This window comes from Borostomias antarcticus (genome assembly GCF_949987555.1).
Source record: "Borostomias antarcticus genome assembly, chromosome: 3".
NCBI lineage: Eukaryota > Metazoa > Chordata > Actinopteri > Stomiiformes > Stomiidae > Borostomias > Borostomias antarcticus.
The window spans coordinates 8,396,031-8,413,450 of record NC_140236.1 but is presented as its reverse complement, the minus strand read 5'-3'; the positions used below and the strand labels follow the sequence as shown (position 1 = coordinate 8,413,450).

At 45.2% G+C, this 17,420-nt stretch overlaps 3 protein-coding genes across 10 annotated transcripts; 2 read left to right on the top strand and 1 right to left on the bottom strand.

Annotated features, from left to right (window-relative positions):
• Positions 1-2,460: 2,460 nt before the first annotated feature.
• nfe2 (nuclear factor, erythroid 2) lies at positions 2,461-5,691 on the top strand. Its single transcript, XM_084435963.1, has 4 exons — positions 2,461-2,503; positions 2,723-2,801; positions 3,097-3,240; positions 4,143-5,691. The coding sequence occupies exons 2-4, from the start codon at positions 2,754-2,756 to the stop codon at positions 5,448-5,450; spliced, it is 1,500 nt and encodes a 499-aa protein (XP_084292089.1). The 5' UTR covers positions 2,461-2,503; positions 2,723-2,753; the 3' UTR covers positions 5,451-5,691.
• Positions 5,692-5,787: 96 nt separating this feature from the next.
• On the bottom strand, positions 5,788-10,652 carry hnrnpa1b (heterogeneous nuclear ribonucleoprotein A1b). Of its 8 annotated transcripts, none has more exons than XM_084435943.1 (12): positions 10,581-10,652; positions 9,494-9,610; positions 9,247-9,393; positions 8,900-9,110; positions 8,708-8,806; positions 8,540-8,620; positions 8,365-8,454; positions 8,135-8,278; positions 7,818-8,006; positions 7,574-7,661; positions 6,020-7,311; positions 5,788-5,923 (listed from the first exon to the last, which is right to left on the bottom strand). In XM_084435943.1, the coding sequence occupies exons 1-10, from the start codon at positions 10,599-10,601 to the stop codon at positions 7,588-7,590; spliced, it is 1,173 nt and encodes a 390-aa protein (XP_084292069.1). In that variant the 5' UTR covers positions 10,602-10,652; the 3' UTR covers positions 5,788-5,923; positions 6,020-7,311; positions 7,574-7,587. The 8 variants fall into 8 exon arrangements, with proteins under 8 accessions (XP_084292069.1, XP_084292067.1, XP_084292072.1 ...); XM_084435941.1 differs by having other exon boundaries at positions 7,818-8,010; positions 8,136-8,278; XM_084435946.1 differs by having other exon boundaries at positions 8,365-8,427.
• A 661-nt stretch (positions 10,653-11,313) lies between these two features.
• Positions 11,314-14,966, top strand: cbx5 (chromobox homolog 5 (HP1 alpha homolog, Drosophila)). The gene is made up of 5 exons (XM_084461620.1): positions 11,314-11,500; positions 11,783-12,020; positions 12,213-12,444; positions 12,945-13,045; positions 13,594-14,966. Exons 2-5 carry the CDS (start codon positions 11,884-11,886, stop codon positions 13,733-13,735), a joined length of 612 nt encoding a protein of 203 aa, XP_084317746.1. The 5' UTR covers positions 11,314-11,500; positions 11,783-11,883; the 3' UTR covers positions 13,736-14,966.
• Positions 14,967-17,420: the final 2,454 nt, after the last annotated feature.

Here is a 17,420-nt window from a genome sequence, read left to right as displayed (position 1 = left end):
ACGCTCCCCTCCATTCTCCCCCCTGCTCCCCTCTCTCCCTTGGTGGCTGCTCTGCCAGATATAGGAACAATGTTTCCTTTCTTACCTGTTGGAGGTGTACATTCCATCCCTCACTAAACCAAGTCTGGATCCAGGCCCCAGTCCACCCCCACCCTACAGGGCCCTCACAGCAATGCCAGCTTCAACCCCAGGTGCTCCCCATCACACTCTTCAGACCTGCTACTCTGGATGGTTTGTAAAGGGACAGTTTGGGGTGGGGGGGGGGGGTGGGGGCGAGGTTTATTGGCTGGCTCTTATTGAGGAATGATCTGTGTATACTGATTACAAATCGTTAGAGGATTAGCTTCAGTGTTCGTGTAAACAAGCCTAACATTGGTTGTGAGCTTGTTTTAGGGTATGCCAGACCACTAGCTTGTGGTTTTGCATGTGGAGAAAAAAATGGGAAATTTTGGGGTTGGGGTGCAAGTGTATTACTAAGGACACAATGAGGGCAAAAACGTGTGGTGTGGTGTGGGTGCTTTACAGGAAGGCTGCTTTCAACTCAGACCCATCCCATTTATGCCGGCGACTGTCTGTGTGACTGAGCAGAGAGCAAGAGACGGAGAGAGAGGATGAGAAAGAGAAAGGGGGGAAAGAGAGGGCGAAAGCACATGCACTCTTTCTGATGGTTCATTTTAAAAGCAGCCTTTTCGATTCCTCTGTACCAAAGAAAAGACCAGTAGAATAGAAACTCCTTTTATTCTATTTACACCACCACTGCCGCCGCCGGGATTATGTTTCACATCTGAAGGCTTCATTCTCCTTCTCCTGAACACCTGTTGAAGAAGTGGAGAATGCTGCTCAGGTATGTTCCTTCACGTCCCCCTTCCCTTCTACAGCGTTTCGGCTTCTTTTGTCTTTTCTTTGTGAGATCGTGTTGCAACGTTGACTCTTTCAAGTCTTGAATGTACACAATTGTCTTGAGACCGTTACTGATGTTGCTGTAGTTCAATTGAGTTTTCTTTGTTTATTTTTCTCACTTTTTTGCTTTTCAGCACTTTTTTGTATAAAGACTTCAGAAAAACCTTAAAAGAAAAGCCTTAGTAGAAGTAAACCTTAAGGTTTTCAATGATATTCAGTATCTAAAAAGTTGACCGTTGCTATGACAAAATATCCACCCAAATGATTTGGTATATCATTAACCTGCACACTATACCATTATTGTATCTGACTGTAAATAAATAATATTCTCCCCCCTCAATTATGTGAGGTTTTTTTGTTATCCAATAAAATAGCATAGTGCATGTGTCCCACACTCCAGGGAGTGATTTTGAAAAATTAACAATTGTTCTCATGGACAAGCGCCCACTCCTGTACCTCAGTGGACCTTGTATGCAGTTAGCTCATTCGCTGTCAGTATGAACTTTCAGGCCAAGGACACTCCTAAGAGGGTTTACCAGGCAGCCATGAACTCCCCCCACCTCGAAGGTTTGCCAGGCAGCCATAACCCACCACAAACATAACAGTAGGGCAGAGTCACAAGCCCATGTGGGTTCCGCTGGGCATGGGAGCTGTTGAGATCACATAATGAGGATAGATGATAACATAATTGTTATAATGAATTAGACCACTTTTGAAAAATTATGTAACACTTTTGCATCCAGGTGATAGTATAGAGTGCCAAGATAATAAATCATCTTACTCTGAAACAATACATCCTATGTTGTAAATGATACACCCTATCACTGGGATCTTTAATCATACTCTTGGCAAATTCAGAAGAAAAATAAAACATTATTTGTTGTTGCTTGGAGATAAGCAAACAAGAAGGATAACTTGATCTAAATAAACAATTATGTTCATGGAATGGTAATAACTGCACTTTCATGTACTGGTGATGCCAGTTTTTATAACCAGAGTTACTTGATTCTTGCCATTCAACAGCTCAAAAGCTTTACTATCTTAGCAACTGGCTAACATGATACAACAAGTACTATATCTGTGTTGTCCACATTACTGTAAGAGCACAGTCAGTCAACATTATGGCCAGACTGTTTCCTTACATACCCATCACCAAAGGTCTGTAAATGTAGGCCTACAGAATGGGCTACTTCAAGCTTTTTTTTGCTGTTGTCATTTTGGGATGAAAACCTGGTGTCACAGACACAGCTGTCTAGACCTGAAACATTCACCTGGACATCTGGCACCATGAACAGTGACAGTACTGTGTTCCAAATTAATATGCCCACTGTTATTAGTGGAGCTACAAGAGACAAAAGAGGTGAGAAGAGTCCGTCTGACACTTACAGGCCTGCAGTCAGACCCTGGCCTTCTCCTGCCAGAGGGGCCTGCTGTCCTGCAGCAGATTGTCTTATCAGTGGCTGCCACAGTCGCTCCGCTGCTCAGCTGATAGGAGGAGTCAGTCCCGCCAACGGAACTGCGTGCTTCACATGTCCCCAGAGTCCATATCTGAAAAGCACCCAAAACAAATGGATAGGTTCACCATCAGTAGGTCGACAATTTGGTATGTTCAATTTGAGGGGTAAACGGTCTAACATTATTAAGTGCTTGTATACAGGGAATAAACTGCTCTTTAAAATAAGATAAACTGTGCTTTCCTGTGTTCAAGTGGTATTCCTCATAGTTGTTGACATCGTTGTACTGGGTTAAAATAGCGAGAACTCATTGTGTACACTATGACTTGATAACCGATAGTGCCTGGCACCATATCTCTCTTCTCCAGGAGGATTCGCTGCAACAAGAGTCTGTCCTGAATGTGTTCAGCAGCCAACTATGTGCTCCCATTGAGGAGAAACTGTGAGGTGAGTCTTTGGAAGCACACTGGGAACAATAGGAATTAGCAGCAACACTACAAAATGTGAGCTGGATTCCCAGACCCATATTACACCCTTTTACAAACAAAAATGTCAATGGAAATTATCCATTGAGCAGATTTATTAGTTCTATACTAGGATTCATCTGTGAGAAACCAGCCCCATAAGTGTCTCATTCTATCTAGGGGGAACAATGTGATGTAATGGCTCGTTCATATCTGTGCTAATGAGCTGCCCCAAATACCAGTGGTGATTTCCAGCAGCCTGTCTTCTCCATCTACAGGTATTGGCTAACCCTGGCAGGCTGTGTGGGGGACTGGGAGGGTCGATGCAAAGCAGTGCCGCTGGCGCCAGGTCACATGGAGCCCCCCAGGACACAGAGATGGACTTGGCGTGGCAGGAACTAATGGCCATCACAGAGCTGCAGGTTAGATTAGACCTACAGTAATGTTTGGATTCCATGTTTGAGTTTCCAGGCACAAGTTCCATAGCGGAAATGGGCTAGTTGTCACTAGACCTGTAACATCAATGTTTATACAGTAGTCTATTTAGTAGTCTTATTCAGTGACAACAGAATATCCTTGAGTATCCCTTCAGATGAAACCTTGAAAAACAGAACACATACACAGCCATATGGGGGCATCTCGTGTCCCAAAAACACTTGATGCAAAACATACGTACGCGCACACACACTCTCAAACACATCTCATATACACACATACACTCTCAAACACATCTCATATACCTTACTGAGTGTGCTCCCGCTTCCCAACCAACACACACTGAGGTAAAGCTGACAACAATGGGCCAATTGAGTGACGGCAGGATAGAGACAGGCAGAGAGAGGGGCAAGTGCTGCATGTGGCGAGGAGCCCCCCGCACGGCACAATGGCCATCTGTTTCCACGTGAAACTCGATCACCCCTTAAGAGAGACCTGCTGAAGCTATGGCTGGCACAGCAAGGTGGGTGGGGGCTGTGTTCTATGGCCAGCAGATTACTTATAGCGTAAATTAGGAGCACCTCCCCCCCCTACACACACTCTAATCCACTACAGAGTCTCATTTGTTGCAGTATTCATTCTTCATTTCTACTGATACAGTTGTAGCATACGCCTATGTCGTATAGCATACAAGGGAAATAACACACCTCAGGGAGTGCTACAACACCGCGATGTCATGATCATGGCAGTGGCCGATGTTAGGCCCGATGCACAAAGGAACCCCTGTGCTAGAATCACTTTATAGCACGCCCTGAAGTACCTTGACCTCAGATCATTATGAAAAATTATGATTTGGCACACTGACAACAATGTATCGTTTCCTCTCCAGGAGTTTGAGGTCCCCCCCTTTGAGACCATCCAGTACCACCTCATGGAACCCATGGTGTCTCTGGAAGGGTTCGGGAATAGCCAGCCGTCCCACGCCGACCCCCTCCCCTCTAGCTGTGACCTCACTCCAGTTGCCGCTGGTTACCAGGGATCCTACTCTGAGGTGATGCCAGCTTGCCAGTGCATGGGCACCAACGTGGAAGCGCCGTACAGCCATTCTGGATCCCAGCTCAGCACCAGGCTGTTACCCGCTGCCGCCCAGACCCTGCAGCCTCCGCAGATGGGTCTGCTGGAGCACGTGAACCCGGTAGGGGCGGCCGACGGCCACAGAAAAGACCGTGCCGGCCTCACCCAGGGTCATCTCGGCCACCAGATGCCAGCGACCGCTCTCCACGGACAGGGCAAACATCCGCGGTCAGCTGACGACCTGGAGTCGGACTCCGGTCTTTCTCTGGGCTCCAGCCCGCCACTGGCCTCACCGGAGGAAGCCATGTGCGGAGCTCCCGCTTACCAGGGCGCAGACATGGCTCTGAACTTCAGCGACGGGGAGTTGGACAGTCTGGCCGAGGGAGGCAGAAGAGGGAACATCCTGTACCCCATGGACTATCAGCACCCCAGTCACTCCTACCATTACTCTGCGTCCCATTCTTCCTACTTCCCAGCACAGCCCGGTGTGAGCCACACTCAAACACCCCCTTACCTGCAACCGCCTGGGTCTCTGAAGCAGCAGCAGGCTCTTCCCGGCGCCTTGACCGACCTGTATTTAAACAGCACTGATGTGTCCAGCAGAGGGAGCTCTCCCTTGGCCCTTTATTCCAAACCAAGGGGGAACTCTGCTCCCACCAACCCAATTCCCCTCAGCAGAGACGAGCGTCGCGCCCTGTCACTGAAGATCCCTTTCCCGCTGGAGAAGATCATCAACCTACCGGTGGACGACTTCAACGAGCTGGTGACCCAGTACACCCTGACGGACCCCCAGCTGGCACTGGTCCGGGACATCCGTCGACGAGGAAAGAACAAGGTGGCAGCCCAGAACTGCAGGAAGAGGAAGCTGGAGAACATTGTCCACCTGGAGGTGGAGCTGGGACACCTGCAGGCCCAGAGGGAACACCTGGCCCGGGAGAGGCTGGAGTACCAGCGGAACCTGGCCATGGTCAGGTGTCACCTCACCGATCTGTACGCCGAGGTGTTCTCCCAGCTGAGGGATGAGGACGGGCAGCCCTATTCCATAGAGGACTACTCTTTACAGCAGAGCCCCGATGGAAACATTTACCTGGTCCCACGCAACACAGTTACAGATGGAGAATGACGCAGACAGGATTTTAGACTGCCTTGTTCGCAGTAGCATTAAGTTATGAACAGCATGTGCCATTACTCAGTGTAATATGTTGTATGTGGATGTGGATGACAACGGCAGCTACAGGTTTTGTTTTACAGACTGCTAAATCTACATCCGTTTTTAAATCAGTTTAGCGCTTGGCTGGGTTTGCCTGATATAATGCAATATCACAATGCCTTTTCACTTGTACATTTGTAAATTCCATCTCTTCTCAATGCTTCACTGCATGAATTCCTCTACATCTCATAGCAATCGACATTTTATAATACCCAGAAGGTTAAGCAGCAATACAATGACTGATTAATAAGGAATAACAAATCGTATTGTATAAAAATGTTTTATTGATTTTTTAAAAAAATGGAAAATGTGGAATAAAAAAATTAAAGACTGCACAGCAGTCTTGCGTATAAAAACACCCTTGTTGTTGCATCTTCTCCATCACCCTGTGACAGAAAAAGAATGTAAGTATTCAGAAAGTAGTTCAAAACGCAATCAATTACAAATATTTCAAGTTTCTTAAGCTAAAACCAGGTGGTCACCTCATTAAAAATGTCATTGGCGAACTGATCACACTTGGTGGCGAAGACCACCAGACAGGTCAACCACATTCCTGGTGAGCAAAAGGGGGAGAAAATTAGCAAGATGGAAGCTGAATGGAAAAGGACGTTTGCAAAATTAATCGTTTTACAAATTCTGTTCACAACAGCATGCATTATAAATCAAGACCACATTTTATGTAAATGCCCGGTGTAAAAGTACAATCAGGGGCAAGGTAATAAAAACAATGCAAAAATATGCATGATCATTACTACCATGCTACTCATGGCTAAACAGTTCTTACTACCAACTACAGAACATGATAATCAAAGACAACTAACAGTAGGTGAAAATTCTGGTCTTACCTACAGTGGGCATTTAAGCCCTTTGGTAGCTTCTGTCTGCTAGTCTCACATGCCTTCTGTACTCACTCTCCCCTGCTTGTCTGCTCCTGGCGATGGCCTTTGCTACGTCTCTCCCTCAGCTGGCTTCCATGGCTAGCCCTCAAGACTTAGCATGTATGCTAGCCTCCTCGCCGATCATCTGCTTCAGTCTCAAAGTGCTGGGCTCTGATGAATGCATGTAAGCTAGCCTCCTCGCGGATCTGCTTCAGTCTCAAAGTGCTGGACTCAGGTGAAAGTGCACTACCTTCCCATCTTGAGATCAGGTTGCATCAGAACAAGACTTCAATGCTATGCCTCAACTGGTCTGGAAGGCTCAAGGAACAGGGTTTACTGTAATCTAATTCCCCCCCCCCCACCCCTACACATTCATTCCTTATCACGTCAAACATCCGGTCATTTCTTACATTCCTTCTCGTTGCACCAATAGAAAAATTGACATCCTTCAATATTAAGAGCATGTATACAATGTTACAAATCATCTCCCACTCACCCAATCCCCTCAAAGATGCTAACAAGAATGCACCCTCCCTCTCCCAATCCCCTAAAAGACGCTAACAAGACTGAACGTTTAAAAAAAACTTAAAGGTGGTTTATTTCAACTTGATTGGGTTGCAGTTACACAAATAAAAACAGACGCAAAGGAAAAAATCTACACAACCTCATGGAATGCTTGCTTTCCAGAAACATAAAAATATAAAATCCGGGGTGACAAAATACAGAAAAGAGTTCATGAAGCCTCGCCATGATGAAGCCCCTCCATGATTTCTCTATTGTACATCTCTTCTTGTAGCAGCTGTAACCTGCCACAACTGTTAGGCTGAGCAGATCTATGGGGTAAACCTGCAGCTGCCCTGTCACTTGTCTCGCTCTCCTCTCCTAAGTACTCAGTCCTGTTGAACAATACGGAACAACATTGTTAAACTGTACACTGACACTTACTGTGGAATGTAGCCTACATTGAGATCCAGAGTGAGCATTATTTTAAACCATAAACACTGATGGACAACATCTAAATGATTTGAATCACAGGGCATTAACAAAAGGCCCTGGTGGTAAGCTTAGCTTACCATCTATGCATCACCACAATACCTAACAGTACTCAGGTCGTTTGCACTCCAGACCACACTGGTGAGCTCATGGTTCAGCACTCACCTTTTTCCAAACATTTAAAATCGCCGTCCTCCAGAGCTGCCTCCATAACCACCACCTCCACCACCACTAGAGCCACCTCCATAGCCACCTGCAAGGAGAATAGCATGCGTGTACACTGGTCAACAATTGGCTCATGAAAGACTTAGGTTAGATCCTAGAAGAAGTATCTGAATCGGTAAGCAGAAACCATTGGGGCGGGGGCAGGGAAAGCCACAAGTCGTTTTTCAAAAGCTGTGCCACCTACCTCCGTATGGCCCGCTGTTCCTGCCGCCGCCGCCGCCGCTGCTGCCGCTGCCTCCTCCTCCTCCTCCGCTGCTGCCAAAGTTACTCCCCTTCATGGGACCATAATTGGAGGCCTGGTTGTTGTAGTTGCCGAAGTCTTGGTTGTAGTTTGCTCCGCCGCCGCTGCCGCCGCCACCACCTCCAAAGTTGCCTGCAAATTCAGTAGTAAAAACTTAGCAAAACCAACCAGATGACATAAATACTCACGTTTCAATCAAATGTGAAGTTCAACATTTCAATGGGCCAATTAATGTTAAGTTAAACGTGACATCGACTCACCGCCACCAAAGTTACCGTTGCCATTGTTGTAGTTATCATAGCCGTTTCCTCCGTAGCCTCCGCCTCCCTGGTTCCCATAGCCCTGTCCGCCTCCGTAGCCACGGTTTCCACCACCATATCCACCAGGACCCCCTCCGTAACCGCCTAGGAAAGAAGAAGCCTTGGTACCACAACCAGGACGAGCTACACACAAGAACCCAAAAGATATACTAAACACCACCAAATCTTACCATCTCCACCGCCATAGCCATTATTGTAACCATCTCCGCCTCCATATCCACCCCCCCTGCCGCCTGAAACAGAACCCGAGTCAGCTTCACCTAAAGTATATTGAAACAATCACCAAAGGTTAAGCATACAGAATTTCAAAGAAGAAGGTAAGACAGGTGGTTCTGGACCACATACCACGGCCACCGGAGTATCCATCACCGCCAAAATCATTACCTCCATATCCCCCACGGCCATAATTGCCAGAGCCCCCACGGCCTGCAAAAAAAGACGAACCATAAGTTGCCTTGAGACAATAGTGGCCGCTGAGTTTCACTGTCGCACTCACTGCTGCTGAGCACTCACCGCCTCTCATTCCCGCCATGGGTGAACCCTGCATCTCCTGTCTCGACAGAGCTTTCCTCACTTCGCAGTTGTGGCCGTTGACTGTGTGGTATTTCTGAACTGTGCGGAAGAAAGAAACTATATGTTACAGAAGGCAAGCTCGGCCTCAGCCTGGCCTGTCAGTTGTGAAGATGCTTATCGCGTCCCACTTACTAACAATCCTGTCCACTGCGTCGTGGTCATCGAAAGTCACAAAACCAAAGCCCCTCTTCTTGCCACTGTTGCGGTCGGTCATGATGTCGATGACCTCGATCTTGCCATACTGCTCAAAGTATTCGCGCAGGTGAGATTCTTCTGTGTCTTCCTTGATGCCACCGACAAAGATCTTTTTCACAGTGACGTGAGCGCCCGGCCTGCTCGAGTCCTACAAAAACACAACTAGATTAACGCCCATGCTTAGACCTTGTATAATCTGAAAGTTCAATGCTGGGATTGGAAATATCCCACTTGTGCATCATATGTCAGCCATGTCTACAAATAGTTGAACAACTCATGAATACCTCTCTAGACACAGCTCTCTTAGGCTCCACTAGCCTGCCGTCAACCTTGTGAGGGCGAGCCTCCATTGCAGCATCAACTTCCTGCACTGAGGAGTAGGTAACAAACCCAAACCCCCTGGACCTCTTGTTGGCTGGGTCCCTCATTACCTAAAGATTGAAAATGCATACACACAAAATCATTCAAACATCAATCATAGTTTAAATTGTAATAGAACTCATACAAATTAAATTATGCCGTTTCACTCACCACGCAGTCTGTGAGGGATCCCCATTGTTCGAAGTGTGCCCTCAGGCTTTCGTCCGTGGTTTCAAAGCTCAGTCCCCCGATGAACAGCTTTCGGAGCTGCTCGGGTTCGCGTGAGGCCTACACAAATCAGAGAATCAGATGATTTAAATTCTGATTGATTTTAAATAAATGTTGCATCGCTCCAAAACACCATTCCAGCGAGGTATTATATTATGCAAGACACCATAACGCAATGGCAGAGAAAACAGCCTCGAAGCGTTAACAACCACGATGGGGGGTGAATAAAATAATGGCGGCATAACGTTCCAAGCGTGACAAACCTGTTAATTGAAAAAAATGCTTCGTAGTTAACGTATGTATATTTAACACATACGATAGACTTTAAATACATTAAAAGTATGCCGATTTCCCTGAAGCGTGAGAACAATGAAGGCCACGAGGCCTAGTTTTAAAATGGCGGCCGCTGCATGCTAACAGTATATATGCTAACGCACTAGCGCAGTACTACCAAGCTGCAGCTACTACTACTACCAAATAAATCACAGAAAAATGTCGAATTTTCAGTGCATCGTCACAGTGGATGTATTTTGCATTTCTCAAAGCAGGCAATACAGTGAAGATTGCTTTTAGATAAAATGGGTGGTAAATATTATGCGAACCGCCTTAACGCCGTGGCAGAAGAAAACGGCCTTTTAGCGTTTAGCTACAACAATAACCACGATGCCGACAAAGGTCGGGTGGGGGTATCGTACTGATGTGGCGGCGTACAAGCGTGAACCAAACGTTTGTCGACTAAATTAATCGTAGTTCATGTATATTTACTGCATTGTATACTATATATATATATTAAATAAATTAAAAAGCATGTTCATTTTTTGAAACGCAAGAACAATGCAGTCCGTGAGGCCGAGCTAGATTTAAAATGGCGGCCTCTTCGTGCAAACATTCGCAAACTAGCTCGTATTAGCTGTAGTCTTTCGCTGTAACGTCACTAGCAAATAGGTAAATGTGAAAGCCATCGTTGCATTACATTGATAAACATAGTTATAAATGTGCAAGTATTTACAAATAACACGAATACACTGACATCACTTACGTCCTTCGACATTCTTCGACTTGTAGTTTCACGATTCCTTGCGCCTTGTTCAAGGAGAGCGGATCTGCGACAGACGCCAGGAAATGTAATGGCGTACAATAAATAGGACAGGATACGCCTCTTTGACTCAGCTATTGGTTTGCGTTTCACTCTGTCCGTAACGAGTACAATCTGATTGGATCAATTTCAGTCAATCATTGACCTACCGAAACCGACTGGCAGTAGGCGTGGTCCTTTAAGTCCGACAGCAAAGAGAACCAATCAATGGACCCAGCAAAGGGAATAGAAATTATGCAACAGTGGCTAGGTAGGTTGCCAGATTTGATAGAATTCCCGTTCAAGTTACTGTACAGAGTGACCATTGTGTACCACCCTTCTATTAATACATCTATGGTACCACCACAATATACTTGCAAACATAACACATGGTTGAGTATAGTAACATTAAAAACACTGCACCATTGTTATTTAATACTGAGCATGAAACTATGGATGTATCTCTGTCATGGCGACGTCGCCCTACACGGGGAAATCCAAATCATAATATAAACCTGGCATCCATGATGTTTTTTTCTTTCTATCTATCTTACTCCTTTCATCAAAGGATAATGTAAAATGATCACGCAGTTGTTATGATGGCAATAAACGCAAAAAATGTTATCAGTGACACACACACACGCGCGCGCACACACACAGACACAGACACACACACAGACACACTCAATCAATCACTGCAGATGTCGGATCCAACGCGTCATGTCTTTTTAGCGCGCGCTTTTTACGCACAGCAGGCTTGGTAGTTCCAGTAGGAAGCGGTGCACGTCAGACATAACTCGCCGTAGCACAAGCCGCCGTGTCACTAACCTTACTGTAGTGGACGAAAGGAGAGTACATAAAGTGTCACCCGACGAGTAAGTCAACATTATTATACCCTGACTAGCGAACACTACCACATCATGTGTCTTTAGTTTCCTAGCCTGCATTAGTTGCACGACCGTGCATGCGACATGTTAGCTTAGCTGGCTAGCATTTCTGCAGTAACGATACCTTGCTAGCTGGCAGATTAGCCTCTTGTTAGTTAGCTAGCTAATATCATTTGTATTCGAGCCATTCATATACAATTACTTCTGTAGCTACCTGTTGTTACGTAGCTATCTAATATTAACGTCGCCCAATGTGTTTTTCTCTCCCAGGTTTTCCTGCCGTTCTTTGTTGTTCTTCCCGTTCTTGTTTGTCCGATTTTTCGTGATAGCTAGCTGGCTAGCTGCTTAGCTAGCACAGTCGTCTGCATACCATGGGAAAGAAGTCGCGCGAAGGCGAATCCTCATCCTCGTCCTCAGAGGAGGAAGAGTATGTTGTGGAAAAGGTACTGGACAGGAGGATAGTCAAGGGCCGAGTTGAGTTCTTCCTCAAGTGGAAAGGCTATTCAGAGTAAGTCGATTTCAGTGACCTGAATATGATATGATGTTCGTCGCGCCTGATGTTTACAGTGCAATGTTGCCAAGTTAGGTAGTGTGTAGTCTTTTCCACAGCAATCCTAAAGACCAGCTAATAAGGTCTACGTCTTGGTGTTTTGACTTGGAACATGTATCAAGTAAATTGCTCTTTGGCGTTTTCTTTCAGAATGTACAACACATGGGAACCAGAGACGAATCTGGGATGCCCTAAACTAATCTCTGAGTTCATGAAGACCTACAAGAAGAGCAGTAGTGGGAGTCCAACTACACCCAGCAGTGGGCCAGCCAAATCCAGCTCAGGCTCTTCAGGGCGCTCAAAGGACAGTAGCAGCTCCAAAAGGAGACATTCTGACGACGATGACGAGGGCAGCAGTAATAAGCCCAAAAGGAAAAAGGATGTAAGCAAATATGAGTCCTTATACAAGCTGAAGTATTTTCCCCATGATCTCAATGCCTTTTGTTTTGCAAGAGGAAGTTACAACTGTCACGTTTCATTTAGTGTGGGTGGAATCTAATAAAATGCATTGAGTTTCCAAATTTCCCCCAAGGAGGATCATTAAAGTATCTATCTATTAGTAATTTCTTGTGAGAACATTTAAATTGCGTCAGCTTGGCAATTGGTGCTAGATTTTATTCTATTCTATTTCTATCTACTATTTGACACCTTTTAGCTTTGAATGCAAAACAGACATTGTGATTCTTGGGTTGAACAGTAGCTTAATCCGTCACCTGAACTTGTCATTTGTATTTAAAAAGGTAAAACATCTGAAACTCATCAGTGCCCCCCACTAACCCTTTTCCATCTTTTCAATGAGCAACAAAATGTTATTGTGAGGTTTGGATTAACCCCTTTTTTGTGCAGTCATTTTAATACTATTATCTCTTGTCTGCTTTTCAGGACACTGTCCTTATCGCGCGGGGCTTTGAGAAAGGTCTTGAACCAGAGAAGATCATTGGAGCAACCGACTCGTGTGGAGACCTCATGTTCCTCATGAAATGGTACGTTTGGCTGTCAAACACCCACACACATGCGTTGTCATACAGACCGGTTGGTGACTGCCCAGAATTGTGCTGCGTTACATTTGTATCGGAGCTCCAGATTTGGCACCCGGGACGATGTTGAATGCGTTCCAGAAACAAAACGAGAAACCCCCACTTTTGCCCTATCTTTGTAGTTGTAGCCAAGTTAGTTGCGCATATGAACTTCGTAGCAACATTGTCCACTGATAGACCTTGGACAGTACTGTGTGTACGACTGATTTAATGAGACGCACATAATACAGAAGCGCTAATAAACAGTCTCATTACAGTTTTCACTTATTGTTGATGCACGGAGTATCCATCTTGATTGACGGCAGCAGCTGCCGTTGATGAAGTCGGGATAGATTTTTTTTATCCCAAGTAAAATGGCGGAAATCCCTAGTTCAGGTGGCGTATTGATGATAACATTGACGTCGAACCTGGGAATCCCAAAGTTTCCGATACAAATGGAACGCAGCATTGATTTTCTGAAATGTGCCCGTCAGTCATCTACCCTCTCTTTGCAGGAAGGACTCTGATGAGGCAGACCTGGTGCTGGCCAAGGAGGCCAACCACAAGTGCCCGCAGATTGTCATCGCCTTCTATGAGGAGCGGCTTACCTGGCACGAAGACGGAGACAAGAAGGAGAAGGACGCCGTGAGTGTGTGAGCGGGAGTGTGGCGCTGCAGGGACTACCTGGGGAGACACATCAAGACACGCCCAACCGCCCATCCTTTCTACTGATCGTGTGAACCCCCCACCTCCCACACACACACCCCAACCATGGAGGACACTGCCCACTTCATGATCACCTCCCCTCCATGCCTCACGTGCAGGTCCATGGCGAGGAAGGTACAGCCATTTCCACAGACACTGAGAAGGATCCAGAGAGACTGAGGAGTAGTGCTAGTGAACTGAACATGTGGGATAATGCTTTCCTTATGGGCTCTGCTTCATCTTCTACCGTCTTTGGTTTTTATTTGACTCACTGTACATTTGTGTTGTTTTGAATTGTGATAATTGTGTTGGTGAGATTATATTTGGAGTCACTGTAGCAAAGTACAGTCATTTTTTGAGGTAGCCTCCACTGAGTGAACCACACACGGTCTGGGGCAAGTGTTTGACATTGTGAAGACAACGGTTTTCTTGGCTTGGATAGTGAAATCATGACAGCCCATTATCTGAGTTTCTGCAAGACCTCCCTTGGTACAAATAACTTCCTTCCATGTGTTTTTAATCTTTGGCTTACTGGAGTCGATAGTCTCCATCCCTTCATTCAAAGATGATCCATTTTTATGACTTTCTTGCTTCACTGTCTATAAATTACAATAGGCAGTTGAGACAATCATCATGCACAGTCTCTACAGTTTTAACAGTGAAACAGGCAGTGAATTAAGAGCGTAGTATGCCACCTTGTGGCTAAATGAAGCAAAGCATGTATAACAAGTTCTCTTACAAAAGCTTTTTGCCTGTGTGGCTTCTTTGTTTATTTTATAGACATGCACAATGATTGGACATTGTTTTGTGAACACCCATCCGAAGTATTTTTACTACATAGTGTGATTTTTGAAGTGTGCCATTAAAGGCAGTTGAACCAAGATTCTGTCCTGAGTTTGTACGCATAAGCCCAACTCTTGACATGCTCTGGTAAATTGTGGAGTTGCATACGGAGGAAATAGTGTCCATATATATATACCAATGATACATATTGTTAGTTCAATGCAGACATCCCACTTCAATGTAAAAAAAAAAAAAACAGGGTTGTACATTTTAATGTTGTCCATTTTGTGTCTTGAAAATAAGTCATTTTACTTATACAAAAGTAAATATTTTCTCTATTTGTTGCACCCCACCCTCCTGTTTATGCTCAAATATTCCAAATAAAAACACTTAATCTTCATTTCCAATATGCATTTCTTTTTGAAAGAGTCCATTCAAAATTATTCTAATTAATAGTAGATATTTTTTTAACCCCAGCAGGGAAAATGTGCATTACAGCATCATAGGACAACATACTAACACAATATTCAGACTAAGTACAAATTTACAGTAGATACAAAATATCAAATAGAATCTCTTAGTAGTCCAGTTACTGATTTTTGTTTTTGTTTTGAAGGTGTTGTCCTTTGACCAGCAGATGGTGCCGTTTTACATGGCAAACTCCTGGCAAAGTGGTACTGTGCTCCTCTGTCATCACCACTCTGAACTGCCCAGTGTATAGAGAGGACTGCCTTGAGAATGCCATGGTTGTGATATAATGAATGGGCTGTAATTGAACTACCATGGGCATTCTGGACTTTTATAACAGTTTAACATTCAAATTTGTTCTTGTTTTTTCTTATTACAACAACACCAACTCTTGGGGAAATAAGCTAATACTGTAGACTTGTAGTATTCAGTATTCATCACTAGCCTACTATCACCTGAAGAATATATCAAGGATTAAAGGATTTATGTCTCAGCTGGATCTGGAAAAACTTGTCCATGCATTTATCTTCAGTAGACTCGACTACTGTAATGTTGTGTTTACAGGTCTCTCGGGAATAAAAAAGATTATACACCTGTAGCTGATTCAGAACTCTGCTCTAGTCCTCACTAAAACTAAGAAAGTGGATCACATTGCTCCAGTTCTGAGGTCCTTACACTGGCTTCGTGTCTGTCAAAGAATTTACTTTAAAATACTGCTGTTGGTTTATAAAGCCATGAATGGTTTACGGCCAAAATATATTTCTGATCTGCTGCTACGTTATGAACCATCCAGACCTCTCAGGTTGTCTGGCACAGGCCTGCTTTCTGTCCCCAGAGTTAAAACAAAACATGGAGAAGCAGCGTTCAGTTTTTATGCTCCACATATCTGGAAGAAACTTCCAGAAAACTGCAGGTCAGCTGCAACTCTCAGTTCTTTTAAGTCAAGACTGAGGGCTTTTCTTTTTTCCGCTGCTTTTTATTAAATCAAATAATTATTCATTCATACACTGCACTGTAACTTTTATTCCTGTATTTTATTTTTCCTGCATTTTGTTTTAAATGTCCTTTTTTGCATTTCGTTTCATATGACCTTTTATGTGTTTCTTGCACTTTGTCTTGATGCTTTTTATGTCTCATGTAAAGCACTTTGAATTGCCTTGTTTCTGAAATGTGCTATACAAATAAACTTGCCTTGCCTATTCACGGCCACGTATTGGCTCACAGACACAAATGAATTGACTATTATTAAGGCCACATTACACTGATAGACTTAATGAAGATATTTCACATTGTGCTTGTACTGATGGAGTGTGTTGCATTTCTATTCAGTATTGATCAGCAAGGGCTCTGGGCTATCAGGTGTGATACCATCACCAGATGCCCAGTCGCCCACAGATTCAAGGTTCAATATGGTCTATTAGTAAAGTGCACAACATATGTAGATTGGCTATAGGGCACAAGAAAGAGCAGTTGGCAGCATCTGTGTGCAGTGCACCTCCCATTCTTCCTCTCTCTCCCTCCCTCTCTCTTTCTCCCCTCTCTCCCTCACACACACACACACACACACTGCTGCATAGCGCCACACAGAGCTACGGCGGTGAGATGTTGTCCGGCGGGCAACACAACAACAAAAAAGCCGTTAAGACTCGAAATGGAATGCGACAAGGTGGCTAGTAAATTCCCGGCCCCGGACCATTAGGCCCGGCAGAGGGGGTGATGGGAACGCGGCCCTGCAGAGCCTAGCAGGGCCGGGCAGCGGGGTGTCTTATAGATCCAGGAGTTGCCTGCTGCTGATAGACCTGGATCAGGTTGGGGGCAGGGAGGGAGGCTGCAACCTGGGAAGCCCTGCCTATGATGAGGGAGGTTAACACACAGGAATACTGAGAGAGGTGTCGGATTACGCCAGGATGCAGATGGAGAGATGTGTGCAGATGGAGAGGGTGTGTGTGTGTGGTTATGGGTGGGTGAGAAAGAGTGTGCGCTTGTGTTTGTGACCATATGCCTCATCCTATATGTCTGTGTGAGTAGCATACCTACCTCCTCTCCATGGGCAAAGCGTTGTAAACACAGCCTGTGCAGCGTCTGTAATTTTAAGTGTGAATGACTTCCAGAGGGCATGGCCGGTGGCAGGCGCTGGTCGTCTCTCAGCACATTATCTCTAACGAGTGTCGAGGGGGCCGCGGCGCAGCTGCGACGGAGCCTGCACCGTGGGGGAGGGATTATTGCTGCGGTGGACCTGATCAATGGTGCGTGACTTGCTCGACAACAACAGCAACATTCAACAATACGCGTGTAACACAATACCTTCCATCGCACTCACAACACCTTCTCACACACACATTCACTAGCCACGTCAAGGTGGTGTGTGTGTGTTCTTTGTTTTTGC

Excerpts from the sequence above, each read along its gene's own strand:
- nfe2 (XM_084435963.1), top strand. The coding sequence starts at position 2,754 with ATGTGTTCAGCAGCCAACTATGTGCTCCCATTGAGGAGAAACTGTGAG. Across the intron at positions 2,802-3,096 it reads CATTGAGGAGAAACTGTGAG|GTATTGGCTAACCCTGGCAG; the intron begins GTGAGTCTTTGG and ends CTCCATCTACAG. Across the intron at positions 3,241-4,142 it reads TGGCCATCACAGAGCTGCAG|GAGTTTGAGGTCCCCCCCTT; the intron begins GTTAGATTAGAC and ends TTTCCTCTCCAG.
- hnrnpa1b (XM_084435941.1), bottom strand. The coding sequence starts at position 10,601 with ATGTCGAAGGACGTAAGTGAT. Across the intron at positions 9,394-9,493 it reads GATCCCTCACAGACTGCGTG|GTAATGAGGGACCCAGCCAA; the intron begins GTGAGTGAAACG and ends TTCAATCTTTAG. Across the intron at positions 8,455-8,539 it reads TGGATACTCCGGTGGCCGTG|GTGAAGCTGACTCGGGTTCT; the intron begins GTATGTGGTCCA and ends AATATACTTTAG.
- cbx5 (XM_084461620.1), top strand. The coding sequence starts at position 11,884 with ATGGGAAAGAAGTCGCGCGAAGGCGAATCCTCATCCTCGTCCTCAGAG. Across the intron at positions 12,021-12,212 it reads AAGTGGAAAGGCTATTCAGA|AATGTACAACACATGGGAAC; the intron begins GTAAGTCGATTT and ends GTTTTCTTTCAG. Across the intron at positions 12,445-12,944 it reads AGCCCAAAAGGAAAAAGGAT|GACACTGTCCTTATCGCGCG; the intron begins GTAAGCAAATAT and ends TCTGCTTTTCAG.